Source organism: Octopus bimaculoides, chromosome 5 (assembly GCF_046866305.1).
Source record: "Octopus bimaculoides isolate indiv1 chromosome 5, ASM4686630v1, whole genome shotgun sequence".
In the NCBI taxonomy this organism is placed as follows: domain Eukaryota; kingdom Metazoa; phylum Mollusca; class Cephalopoda; order Octopoda; family Octopodidae; genus Octopus; species Octopus bimaculoides.
In genome coordinates, this window is record NC_142932.1 from 98,582,235 (window position 1) to 98,595,702 (window position 13,468).

General features: G+C 34.1%; 1 protein-coding gene across 1 annotated transcript in view; it reads left to right on the forward strand.

Moving 5' to 3' along the window:
- LOC106867874 (uncharacterized) overlaps positions 1 to 13,238 on the forward strand; it is a 217,265-nt gene extending 204,027 nt beyond the window's left edge. Inside the window, exons 5-6 of the mRNA XM_014912934.3 lie at positions 10,145 to 10,202; positions 11,550 to 13,238. Coding sequence (XP_014768420.1) covers positions 10,145 to 10,202; positions 11,550 to 11,626 — 135 coding nt within the window. The 3' untranslated portion in view covers positions 11,627 to 13,238. The remainder of the gene's footprint in view (positions 1 to 10,144; positions 10,203 to 11,549) is intronic.
- Positions 13,239 to 13,468: the final 230 nt, after the last annotated feature.

The following is a 13,468-nucleotide window of genomic DNA, read 5'->3' on the forward strand; positions in this document are numbered from 1 at the left end:
TACAGATCTTCCAGGACAATGCTTGTCTTCTAGGCTGTAGTTTCCAGCTTGGAATTTCTGGAACCACCATTGACACAGGCTTACACTTACTGTCTGATCCCCATATACTGCATTAATATTCCTCGCACTTTCCATTGCATTGTTGCCTTTATTGAACTCATAAAGCAAAATATGCTGAATATGCTCCTTTGTCACTTTCATTATAACTTCGAAAAACTAACTGTTAAAATCGAACTGCGCTCTTCACAACTTGTACTAATGAATAAGTACAAGGTAAAATTACTTCCTGCTTTTATAGCAAGTTGATGCAGGTAGTTTATCTCATTCCCCTCCAACTTTTAGTTCATGCAATTGAAAAAGCTGCATTACTTATGAGAAAACCCAATACTTTAGTCCTGATCAGTTGCTAATCCTGTAGAATTGAAATGTAGCCCATGTTAAAATGTTGCTTACATTCTGGTATGGTCCTATTGATGAACATCTTGGCCTCCTATAACACAGCCAAAAGAATGCTATCTAACTAAATGGCAAAGTACTGCAACTTCTAGCTCACAAATACATTGCTTTTTATCTGTCTCTCCTATGATAATGGCTTCTGCTCATTTGAACTTATAAAGCTGTTTGTTACCAGCTCATACATTTGCCTCTTCTCTTCTCATCTCCATTGTATATTATCCCCAAGCACAAACTAATCTCTTTGTTCAATATTCTCTCTCAAAACTATCTCTCTGAAATTTCTACAGGATTCACATTTTATCATAGGCATCTATTAACAAAAATTCAACCTGAGCATCAACTACAGTAATTTTTGCTATTCAGGATGCTGTCCTTCTTTCAACTCAAAATTTTTCAAAAATTTTCCACAAAATCTATAAAATTCTAGAGGTTTTGTTTTTTGTTTTTTATTTTCCAATAATATTAATTTACTTTTTCTTCTGTATTTTTTTTACTGAGAATTCAAACTGGATCTGAGTATTCTTTATATGTGAGATCCCAATCAATTTCCAAATATTTTATATTTTAAATAAATTTTACTTATCTTAGATGGTCATTTTGTTTGGTGTGTAGCTTCATGTAAATGATGTATGAAGGAGATGTTTCTCAACTATTTCTTTATTATGAATAATTCATTGAAGCAATAACATAGTGGCTTCTTAATAAGGCAAAAATTTTGGAGTTTCAGAGAATTAATAATGTTTCATTGCTTATACTTTTTTCAGAAATACTAGTCAAGTGAAAAGAACAGAAGTGAAATGTCAGGATCTAACCAAGAGTTGAAAGTTCATTGGGAGTTCATTTTCCTTTAAGTTATTATAAAACACATAATTTAACAAGAACATCATTGAATTTTACCTAAATAGCCAAAGCAGAAATATATATAACAATAAAGAGTAAAATCTTTGACTTGTTATTCATATAAAGTGATTTCTGAAAAAAAGCTCATTTTCACACTTTACAAAATTTAGTTATGTCTGACCTCTATATTCACCCAAGTAGCTTTAATGACTTAAGCACTCACATCAAGTATTTCAATAATGTGGATTTTTGCCTATCTCAAGGTATTAGCACATAACCAGTTACTTTTCAGTAAATAATTAATATTTCTATTTCTGAAACTATTTACAGTGCAGTATATGAATTACATTGATGAAAATTATGTAAAATTTATTTCCCTTGTGGCTTTTTATTATTATTGTGTCTCCTGAAAATTGTGACAGAATTTTAGGTGAGCTCTATGGTAACATTTTTACAGTGCCATTTACTGAAGACTACCTGGGGTTAATTTTTTCCAGTTTCTTATTTGAATGTTTCTCATTCTTCTTGCTCTTTTACATGGCAGTAGTGTGTTTCATTTTATGAATGACATCTTCTTGATTGAATAGTTTTAATGAGCACACATGTGGTTCCTTTTCTAGCCTAATGACTATCCTGCAGAAATTACTGCCTATTGTAAATCTTCTACCATAAGTTCAAAACCAGCAAGTTTTAAGATTTCTTCAGGCAAAATGGTAATGTTTTGATTTAGATTTAGTTCTAGAACCAAAACTTTGGGTGAGCAAAGTACAAACCCTCTTTCTTACTCCAAAACAGACAAGAAATGAATGTGGGTACATCTTTCCAGATATGTTTTGTATGCTGTGTATGCATGTCATATATCATCCTCATCTGCAGCAGCACCACCACCACCACCACCATGCTGGCATGGGTTGGACAGTTTGACAGGATCCAATAGACTGGAAGACCTTATCTTGCTCCTGTGTCTATAGCCAGTTGCTCTTCCTAACACCTACCACACTGCCAAATGTTGTGCATGCATTCTTTTGTAGCAGCAGCACTTTAGAGGTGGTCTTGCCCCCAGCAGGACTAAAGAGCCCTCTCAGGCTCTGCATTAAAAATATATTGTAAATGCAATGAACAATAAAAGACAATGCAGCAGGGACAAGGCTTAACAAATACAGTATTAGCTTGATGCTTAAAAGGAAGAGAAAGAGTCTTAAGATTTTGGATTTTAGGCCTTCATCTGAAATAAGAGAAAAGTATATGGGGAACAAGAAAGAGGAAACTAGGTGAGAAAAAGAGAAAAAAAATTGAAAAGAGCATTTAGGAGCTAGATGGGAATATGGGAGTGAAGTTAAGAGGGGTATCCATGTTTAGAGATGCGCAAATGTGGGGAGGAGTTCTAGGAGTGCATTTATGTGTGTAGACAAATTCTGAAGTATAGTGACATAGGCTGATGGGGTTGTGTGGTATTAGTGTGTGTGTGTGTGTAATTGTTAAGTGTGAGTAAAGCATGGATGTGATCAGGTGGGAGCAAGTGCAAGTGTGAGGTAAAAAGGAAAGCAAGAGGGTGGGGTTGTGGATGGCAGATATGAAAGGATAGCGGTAAGGGGTAATGTTGAGAGTGCAGGACTGGTGACAAGGGAAGTAGTCCCAAGAAGAGGGATAACTGGTAGCATAAAAAGTAGAATTGAGCATGTGCAGTTCTGCTATTACAACACCTGGGTATAAATTGTGCCATAGTTAGAAGAATGATGGAGGTGCAGATGATAGGAAGATGAATTGTGAGGAAAGCTTCACTGGGAGAAAGCGGGTGTGGAGGCATAGACATAAGTGATATACTTCTAGGACCTCTCTTTTTCTTTTCTTTTTTTTTTTCTTTTTTTTTTTTTTTGCTCTGCTAGATGGGTTTTCTCAAGCACAGTAAATCACAAATCATTTCAGTCCTTTGTCATTTCTTTCCTGAGTTTCAACATCAACATCCTGCAGTCAATCTTCACTACTTTGTCCCACATCTTCCTGGGTCTTCATCTTCCACAAGTTCCATCCTCATTTGGAAAATCAGCATTTCTTTATACAGCTAACCTCATCTATCACATGTTTATACCAGCACTGTCTTCTCTGTTGCATTCTCCATTTGATGTCTCTTATGCCCAGTTATTTCTCTCAATATATTTACACTTTATTGTACATGCACACTGACATTGCACATCCAGTAAAGCATACAAGCTTCATTTCTTTCTAGTCTTTGCATACATATCCTCTGCATTCCCAACTCACATTTAACTACCTTGTAGTATCTCTCTTCATTGAGAAGGCCTCATGCAATCTGCCTTTCACTATGACAATTACCAACAGAAATAATAACTCTCTGATCTTTCTCTTACTGTTGTTAGTATTAGTTAAGGGGATGTACAAAATACTGAAATTAAAAGATCATTCATTAGATGTGACAAATACAATTGACATATCTCTTTGATATGGATGTAGTTTCGTCATTTACTGGTCTTTAGTTTGAGGAACTAAACTACAACAGAAGCAATTTTAAATGGTTGTGAATGTATTTCTGTTGAGATTTTTATTTCCTGAAAGAATTTTCTGAGCACACTTTCCTACAGGATTTCTTACCTAGCAGTATTCTGCCTTATCTCAGTTGTTTCATTGTACCTTTTCTCCCTCACTTCAAAATATTTAAGGGAAGTAACTATCAACATTCTTTACTTGCGAAAACACAAAATAGTAGCCCAGTGAAGAAGGTATAAAGAAACGTGTGTGTGTGTATGAGAGAGAGAGAGAGAGAGAGAGAGAGAGAGAGAGATCATGTGTGCTTGTGTGTGTGTGTATGATTGTTTTTATTTGAGCCTCTCCAAAAATTACTCAATTACTGGTTGTGACATTGTTATCATTTCTGCTGGCTTTATGCCTTTGAAAATAAGTGTAATAACAGAAAACTTACTTGAAAAATAGGTAAGTGTTAGCAACAGGAAGGGTTGCTGGTTATAAAATAATGCCTCAATAACATATTCACATAACCTGTGCTTGCATGTAAAAACAGATGTGAAAACAAGCAAACATTTTATTTGAGTAAATGTGGTAAATATGTTTCTTTTATAACATTTACATTTATATGTGTCATCATCATCATCATCTAACGTCTGTTTTCCATGCTGGCATGGGTTGGACGGTTCGACTGGGGTCTGGGAAGCCAGGAGGCTGACCAGGCCCCAATCTGATCTGGCAGTGTTTCTACAGCTGGATGCCCTTCCTAACACCAACCACTCCGAGAGTATAGTGGGTGCTTTTTATGTGCCACCAGCACAGGGGCCAGAGGAGCTGGCATCAACCACAATTGGATGGTGCTTTTTACGTGCCACCGTCATGGAAGCCAGTCAAAGCGGCACTGGCATCGGCCACGTTCAGATGGTGCTTTTTATGTGCTACTGGCATGGGGCGTCACAACTATAATTTCCATTTTATTTAATTTTGATATTGATGTTGATGTACTTGACTCAATAGGTCTCCTCAAGCATGGCATGTCGCCCTACAATCCAAGTTACTTTTGAGTGGGCTAGTTATGTGACACTGGTGTAGGTTACAGCTGTGAACTCACTTTATTTGCCGGGTCTTCTCAGTTGCAGCATACCTCCAGAGGTCTCGGTCTTTTGTCATTGCCTCTGTGAGGCTCAACATTCGAAGGTCATGCTTGACCACCTCATCCCATGTCTTCCTGGGTCTCTCTCTACCTCGGATTCCTTCCACTGTTTGGGAGTGGCACTTCTTCACACAGTTCTCCTCATCCATCCACAGTACATCACCATACCAATGCAAATGTCTCTCTTGCATGCCACATCCGATGCTTCTTATGTCTAACATTTCTCTCAGGGCACTTACACTCTGTCATGTGCACACTGTCATTACACATCCAGCATATCATGCTAGTTTCATTTCTTTCAAACCTACACATGTCTTCAGCAGTCACAGCCCATGTTTCACTGCCATGAAGCATGGCAGTTCGCACACATGCATCATACAATCTACCTTTCACTCTGAGTGAGAGGCCCTTTGTCACCAGTAGGGGTAGAAGCTTTCTGAACTTTGCCCAGGTTATTCTTATTCTAGTGATAACACTCTCTGAGCATCCACCCCCACTACAGACTTGGTCACCTAGGTAGTGGAAGCTATCAACAACTTATAGTTTTTCCCCCTGGCATGTGATGGAGTCTGTTTTCTGGGGATCTGTGGTGTTTATTGCCCCTGTGCATCTGCTGCACACGAAAGCTATCTTACCAGTTAATCTTCCTTTGATGCTGTTGCATGTCTTATGTGTCCATAGCTTACACTGGGTTATAACTTTTTATGTTCATCTTAGTTTTTTAACTTGCAAAGTATTTGTTCTTAAACCTATAGTAGAACGAAAGACTTTGCTTATCTTCACTGAATTTTTTAAAAGTTTTACATATATTGTGCATATGTGGATATCTGTATATGTGTGTGGATGTATGTATATATATATATATATATATATATATATATATATATATATATATTGTATTGCATTAATCAAATCTGAAAATCTTTCTTAATTTATATAGAAAGTAATTGCATTTAGGTTTATTTTCCTTTTTGTTTTTTTTTGAGACCTGAATTTTATCACAAAAGGACAAGAAAGCTATTCACCACAATGTTATACAGTAGTTCTGATGTGTTTAGTGTAAAAGAATTTATGCCAAATAAAAAAGTGAAATAAAAAAGTGTGCATTTGAGTGTGTGTGTGTGTCTGTATACATACATATATATGTGTGTATGTGTGTGTGTTGTGTTGTTTAAAATTTTACTTCAGATTTTTAACATTTTGATTCAATAGATATTTATTTTCTGAATAAATATCTTTTTCAATTCATATCCTTTTTAATATAATAATTTTTTTGTTATCTTCATCAAGGCTTTTTTTCCCATTTTATTCCATCACAACTATTTCTCTGCTTGGGTTAGAGAATAACTGAATAAGAAATATCTCAAAGTTGATGAACTTATAGAAAATTTGTCTGTAACTCCTTTGTCATTCATCATATTACTAATATGTAGACATGACACACAGATAGGATTTCTTAGAAATTGTTATCTAATTCATCACAATACTTTTTACCACATATATTAACGAATTTCTTTTATTGCTCTTTAGCACACACACACACACACACACACACACACACACACACACACACACACACACATATTATACACATTACACACACATACAAACACATGCGCATGCACACACACATACACATACATCTATACACACACATACATACATACATATATATAAGTGTACATGTGTGTGTGTACATGTGTGTGTGTCCATATGTGTGTTTGTGTGTGTGTGTGTGTGTAAGCATATATGTATGTCTGTACACATACACATACACACTTTCAAGATTCAAAGGTTAAGGAGGCTGTAGGTGGATAGCAATGTGAATTTCAAAGGAAAACAATATGGTGGCTCCTGTCTTCACTCCTGTTGATATTGTGTGTGTGTGTGTGTGTAAATGGCAGATGAACAAATGATAAATGATCAAGGAAGAATCTAATCAGGGGTCTCAAAATCATGCAACTTGTGTCTGAAGCAACTATCACTGAAAGGGTAATCTCATGAAGCTACATTTCATTTGCCATCATGAATAACTGCTAGCTTATAGTTCGAACATTATTTCAAATGATATATTAATGTGGTTGAAAAGAATATTGGCCTATTATTTCTAAAGGTTGTCTGAGCTTTTTTATTTATATTTTATCCTGTTGTCAGTGCTTTATGAAACCTGTTGCCAAGACATATAACTTTCACTAGGTTAGACCAATCAGAGAAGCAGAAAGAATGGATAATTGACAAATGCTTGTGAAACTGAGTCTGAATTCCCCACCACCACCACCACCACCACCACCACCAGTAAACTTGAAAGAGGGCTGGAGTTTGGTATTATGCTTTGCCCTCTAGTTTCACAGCTTGGAAATAATGTCTTTGAATGGTTCTTATATGACCCAACAGTTTCCAGACCATTTCAGGCTGAAGTCTTTGTTTCATATCATGTCTAATGGCATTTTTTTATTGAGGGATTAATGTGTGCATATCTTCCTAATTTGAAACCGTGAGTATACTCGAGAAATCCTTAATTTAAAACATACTCCTAATTAGTCACTATAATTGTGGGAAGAAATAGGTTGGTTCATATGAAAAGCAAAAGCATTTTTCTTTGAGTAGATGCCATTTATTTCTCTACCTCTATTTTCTTACAAATGGCATTTATGATATCCAAGAAAACAATATATAGAAAATCCCCACTTTGTTCCTGAACCAGTAATTTACTTTTTATTCATATTTTATAAGATAAATTACAATGTTTTTCTCCCTCCCTATTTTCTTGCAACTGCTAAACTGACATGAAATTTGTGTTTTTAGTTATCGTTTGCCAAGTGTTATAAACTAGTCCATCAAGTGAGCAGGAAAAAAAGATGACATCAATTTCTTTTCTGCAGTAGATCTTTGTGTATTATTCTAGGTAGTGACTCTCAATATTGGATTACAGTTTCTCAGCAATGACTTCTTTTCCTCTTCCATGAAAAGCTTGACATGCTACTTCCGTGACAATATGTATACATCACAGCATCAGGCTGTATTCAGTCACAAGATATTACAGCAGACAATGTCTCCAGTTACAATATACTGGCCTCTTCCAATGAAGTATAATTGAATACCACTGAAATAATTTATTTTTCTTGTTTTACTGGGGGTTTTTTATCATGGAAACTGGATCCTTGGTCATATATAGAGGTAATTCCATACTCACAGCTTTTCTTTGTGCTTTATTGGAAATTAATGGCTCCTTGCAAGTCATTGAAGAAAAATTGAATATGGCCCTTTCTAATTATTCCGGACTAGATTTCTGACCAAAACTCATATCAGTGACTAGAATTACTGTTAATGAGCATTTTTATGTTATTGATGACTTATATCAACCAACGTTGGTTTTGTGAGGGGACCGGATGTGCGTATCAAGAAATGGGATTAAATATATCTCTTCTAACCCAAGCCAACTCTAATGAGTAATAATTAATAATATTTGGATAGTCCAATGGGAAGGTTTGTAGTGTGTTGTAGACAACTTTACTTATAAGCAATTTGTCAGACAATGTTATTTTGAGCATATTTTAAAATAGTGTAGGCTGTAAATGTATGGATTACTGATAATGTTGCTACACAGGCTATAAATATATGGGCAGTTGTTGCTAAATGTATTGTAATTAATGTGTACATCAACTGCAATATGTCAATGATGGTTTGTTGACAGTACCTTAATGGCATAGTTTCTTTTACATTTAATGATCAGCAGATAACCTATCATGTGAATGTTAATGACACAGTTTTTTAATGTTGATTTGCTGTTCCTGGCAATAGAGTTGATAATATACGGTCTATCACAGAGGTTGCTGTTATTGCTATAGATGATATGCTCTGTGTGATTGTTAACATTAGTGTTGTGTTGTTTTGTGGTTGTTGACAATACCATATATGATGCAGTGTGTCATTAGTCTGTTATTTCTGACTGTTGATATCACTGCAGAGGGTATGTAGTGTGTCGGTGTATGGTTTTTGATATTACTGTAGATGACATGTAGTGTGTTTGTGTGATCTTGACAATACTGTAGTTGATGTTTAGAGAGTCGGTGTGTAATTGGTGATAATACTGTAGATGATGTATAAATCATTATTATAGATAATGTAGTATGTCAGTATGATGTTATAAATAAAACTGTAGATGCTGAGTAATATATCATTGTGTAGTTATTGACATTATTGTACATGATGTGTAGTATATCAGTGTTATATTTTCCACTTAACTGTCAGTGATATGTACTAACTCTTGATATTACAGTAGATGACATGTGGTGTGTTAAGATGTAGTTGCTGACATACTTGCTGATGATGTATTGGGTACTGTTCTGTAGTGATTAACAATACTGTAAACAATGTTTAAAATATTGTTTTGCAGTTATTAACATTATTGTAAATGATGTATAATGTGCTGTTCACAATGTTTTAAATGGTATGTTGTGAGTCACTGTGTGCTTGTTGACAATATGTTAATCATTTACAGTTTGTAACTGTTGGCTTTACTGCAAATGCTGAGTAGTGTGAACTTGTTGATATTAGTTTAGAGAGGATGTTATTCTATGTCTGTTAGCATTACAGTAGATAATGTACCTTGACTCAGCATTGCTCGTTGACAATCCTGTAAATGACATGCAGTGTATCAGTGTGTGGATATTGACATATGTGTAGAAAATATGTAACATCTCATTTTATGGTTATTGACGATACTGTAGATGATGTGCAGTGAGTCATTTTGCAGTTGTTGGCAAAATTTACAAGTGACATGCGGTATGTCAATGTACAGTTGTTGACATTGTAGGTGATGTATTGTGTGCTGGTGTGTAGCTATTAACAGAATTGTAAACAGTATGTAACTTATTGTTGTGTAGTTGTTGACATTATTATAGATTATGAGTAGTGTACTGTTGTTCACAGTACTGTAAATGCAGTTTTGTAAGTCAGTGTGTGGTTGTCAATGTGTGTGGGATAGATGACATGTAATGTTAATGTCATTGAATGACTGATAACATTACTGTAGATGATGCGTTGTGTCAGTGCATGCTTGAGGTTTCTAACAGTGGAAATATTTAGAATTACGTACAGATAGTTGTTAAAATTTATTTGTTATCAGTATATAAATTGAATTTCAGTTCTTATTTGCTGCTAAACATTATATAAAGTAATTTTACACTCAATAATACTTTTATTTTTCAATAGAATTCCCAAGAGAAATCCCCTGAAAAACCTAAGCCAAAAAACAAGAACCATTTGGATGGTAAGTAATTTTATATTTGTCTTGAAAGACTTCTGATTAATCATAAAGTATTGGCGGCTGTTTTCCAAGCTTTATTTAACTCTATTGTTTAGCTATAGTCTAGAATATCATATCATTGTATGTGTTATTTATATCATTGCCCAGTCTATTTCCAGTTATAAATATGAAAATTTGCATGCATGTATATTATATAATAGAACATTACACTCTTCCCTTTAAGTAAAGAGGAAATTTACCAGTATCAAATAATTTTATGAGATTACCCCCACCCATATTGGCTAGGAGGTTTTGATACATAACTCAAAGAGTAAGTTTTCATCCACTAAGTGCAGAGTGGCTTCCTCCTATTCCCTCTTCAGCAAGTTAAAGGTGCTCAGAGCCTTCTTTTAAAATGGAAATGTCTTTGTGTTTATCAACAGTTGAATTTTATCAGAGAACTCATAGGTTCACTTGGCATAATATGCAAACATCCTAGGTGCCTATCTTACAGATCACATATCTTCTGAAGGTGGAATTCCTTGTAGTGGCAGAAACCTCTCAGGATATGACTTAATGATGCCATTCCCTCACAGTGTCCAAGGACATTAATTGAATCCTCAAAATTCATGGTTCTTTTAGTTAATGACTTTCAGAAATTCCTTTACATTTGGGTTTTGTCCCTCCCGTGTATGTCCAGCAATAGTAATACTGTAAAGATATGGGAAGACACTGTGCAACTTTCCATCATCCATAGCTCATTTGAAGTCAGCTACCCTTACAACCCCCAACAGAATCCTACAGAACTGATACAGACATCCATTGGCCTCAAAAGCCTGCCTGTCTACAACTGACACTTTGACCACATTCTAGACCACATCCAAAAGAATACAAAGATTCACTCACCAACGTGTTACATTTCTCTGAATTAGCTAGTTGCATACCCCCTCCAACTAATATATCCACCGCCTCCCTTATTTTCCCAGAAGTGTAATCCTCTATAATTCCCTTTCCATCCACATTTATTTCACTAGTATACTGATTAACTTAAAAGTAATGGACACTACTATTCCTTTTTGACTAACTTTTTTTGCCTTTTTGTATTAATATATATTTATATTTTATTAATAACAGTTCAAGCAACTATTTTCATAGTTGGTGTATGTGCCTTGTCTAGTAAATTATAAGCTCATGGCCAGTCCTGCAATTTATTCTCATGGAAATGTGTTTCACAAATAGTTGGAATAAATAGTGTCATGTGCACTCATTTTGTTGTACTGAAAAATATTGAAAAATAAAATATATTTGCTCTCTGTGTGGTTTCAGTTTACTTTAAATGAATTTTCTTCTTTTATTTTTATACATTTGCAGGTTACCGTCCATTGATGGGTCACGGTAGTGGATCAACTTATCGCCCTCCTAGACGGTCTAATACCAGAGGAGGATGAGGTTAAATTTTCTGTAGGATTATGCAGTTCAGAGCAGTCCAGTTTAAATATATTCCATTTATCAGTCCTATTTTTACAATGGATCAAAAGTTTCCTTGCATAGTTTACTAATTTTTGTTTGTGCAGATATATACATAAATATGTGTACATATATAAGTGCATTTGGGAAAAGTTTTGGATATATTTGGATTAAGCTAGAAATCATTTGATTTGTAATTACTGTTAAGTTACTATTATTATTTTTTCTCTCCTAATTTGGAACATCGGAATCTCTAGGACATTTCCTTTCCCACACTTGATATTATCTTATAATCCTAACCATTCCAATAAGTTAAATGAAACCTTGTCTACCTATAGCATGACAAGCTCCAAAGGATGTTAAATGGAAAATAATAATTTGCTGCTTCTGTATCTGAGCTGTATTCCTACAGAAAACAAATAACTGATCTAAACCAACAAACAGCCTTCTAGCCATCTATTTCTATGATTAATTGAATACTGATCTTATATCGAGGCTCTGTTTCTTCTTCTTCTATGTTACTATTCTTGTTGTTAGCTCTCTACAAATATTTACAATAATTTGATATAGATTGATGTTATAAAAGTTTACCTCCTCTGTAACACCTACTGAACTATGATACAACCAATAGAATATTTAATATAATTTGGTGTTTAGTCTATTTGTATACAGATATTGTGGTGGTGTATATTGAATCATTGTCAGAAATATCAAAATTTTTATCTCTATCTTAGAGATATTCTTGTATTTACTGATATTGCTTAGGTGTAAATAATTATTTAAATTAATGAAAAACAAATTTTGATAACTTTTTAAGATATTGTAAATTTAGATTCCTACTTATATTATTTATAATTACCTCTATCTTAATTTTATGATCTGTACTTTCAATCAAATAAATAGATGGATATAGATTTATGATGGCAATCTAAAAAACGGAATAATCACTGATTAGATTGCTTGATTTTTGTTCTGTTGGTGCATCAGATTTCCCTATTCATTTGAATTTATTTTTATTATATTAATTATAATTATTTCAAAAATATATTTTGATGCATATCAATATATTTTTCACTGATATTTAACTACAATAAAATTTACCCATAGATTTTCTCTGCCTCAAATACATTTTTAGAATTTAACTTTAAAATTGAATTCTGATCATTTTGAGAAAAGATTCTAATAAAGCATCTTGCCAACTTTGTCCATTTAATTTATTGTGTAACTTGCTGACTCTGGAATTTTATAATCTTGCTCTGTTTTCAAAAGTGAAATATATTGTGAAAAAAAAAAAGAAGCTTCACAAAAGAGAACCTAAATATGTCATATACATTAGATGTAATTTTAGTGTTTAATTTCTGTGAGACTTCAGAGATATGATAAATCTGTAAAGCTTCTTGGAGCTCAAAAATGGAGACCAGGTCTAGTTAAGACTAAACCTACACCAATTCCATATATAATATCATTAACAGATAACAAACTGATGAGAAAATGAAATTTCAAATTCTGGCATTGAACTAAGCAGTAATTGTACAGGTTTGGCTTTTGTTTGCAGCAAAAGTGTTGAATAAACAATTTTATTATTAAACTGAATAGTCTATTGATTCTTTATTTGCAACTGAACAGTGGTTACACTAACATTAAATACTAATAGATGCATACAAAATGACAAGTAGTAGAACTGTATTATTTAAGAATTTTATTACATGATGTTCAAAATAGTATTTTTTCCTTTTCCGCTGCACATCGACATTTTCAACTTGGAGTGGTTGTAACCCAACGGGTTACAGCAAGTTCATCTAGTATATATGTTTTTGGTATGT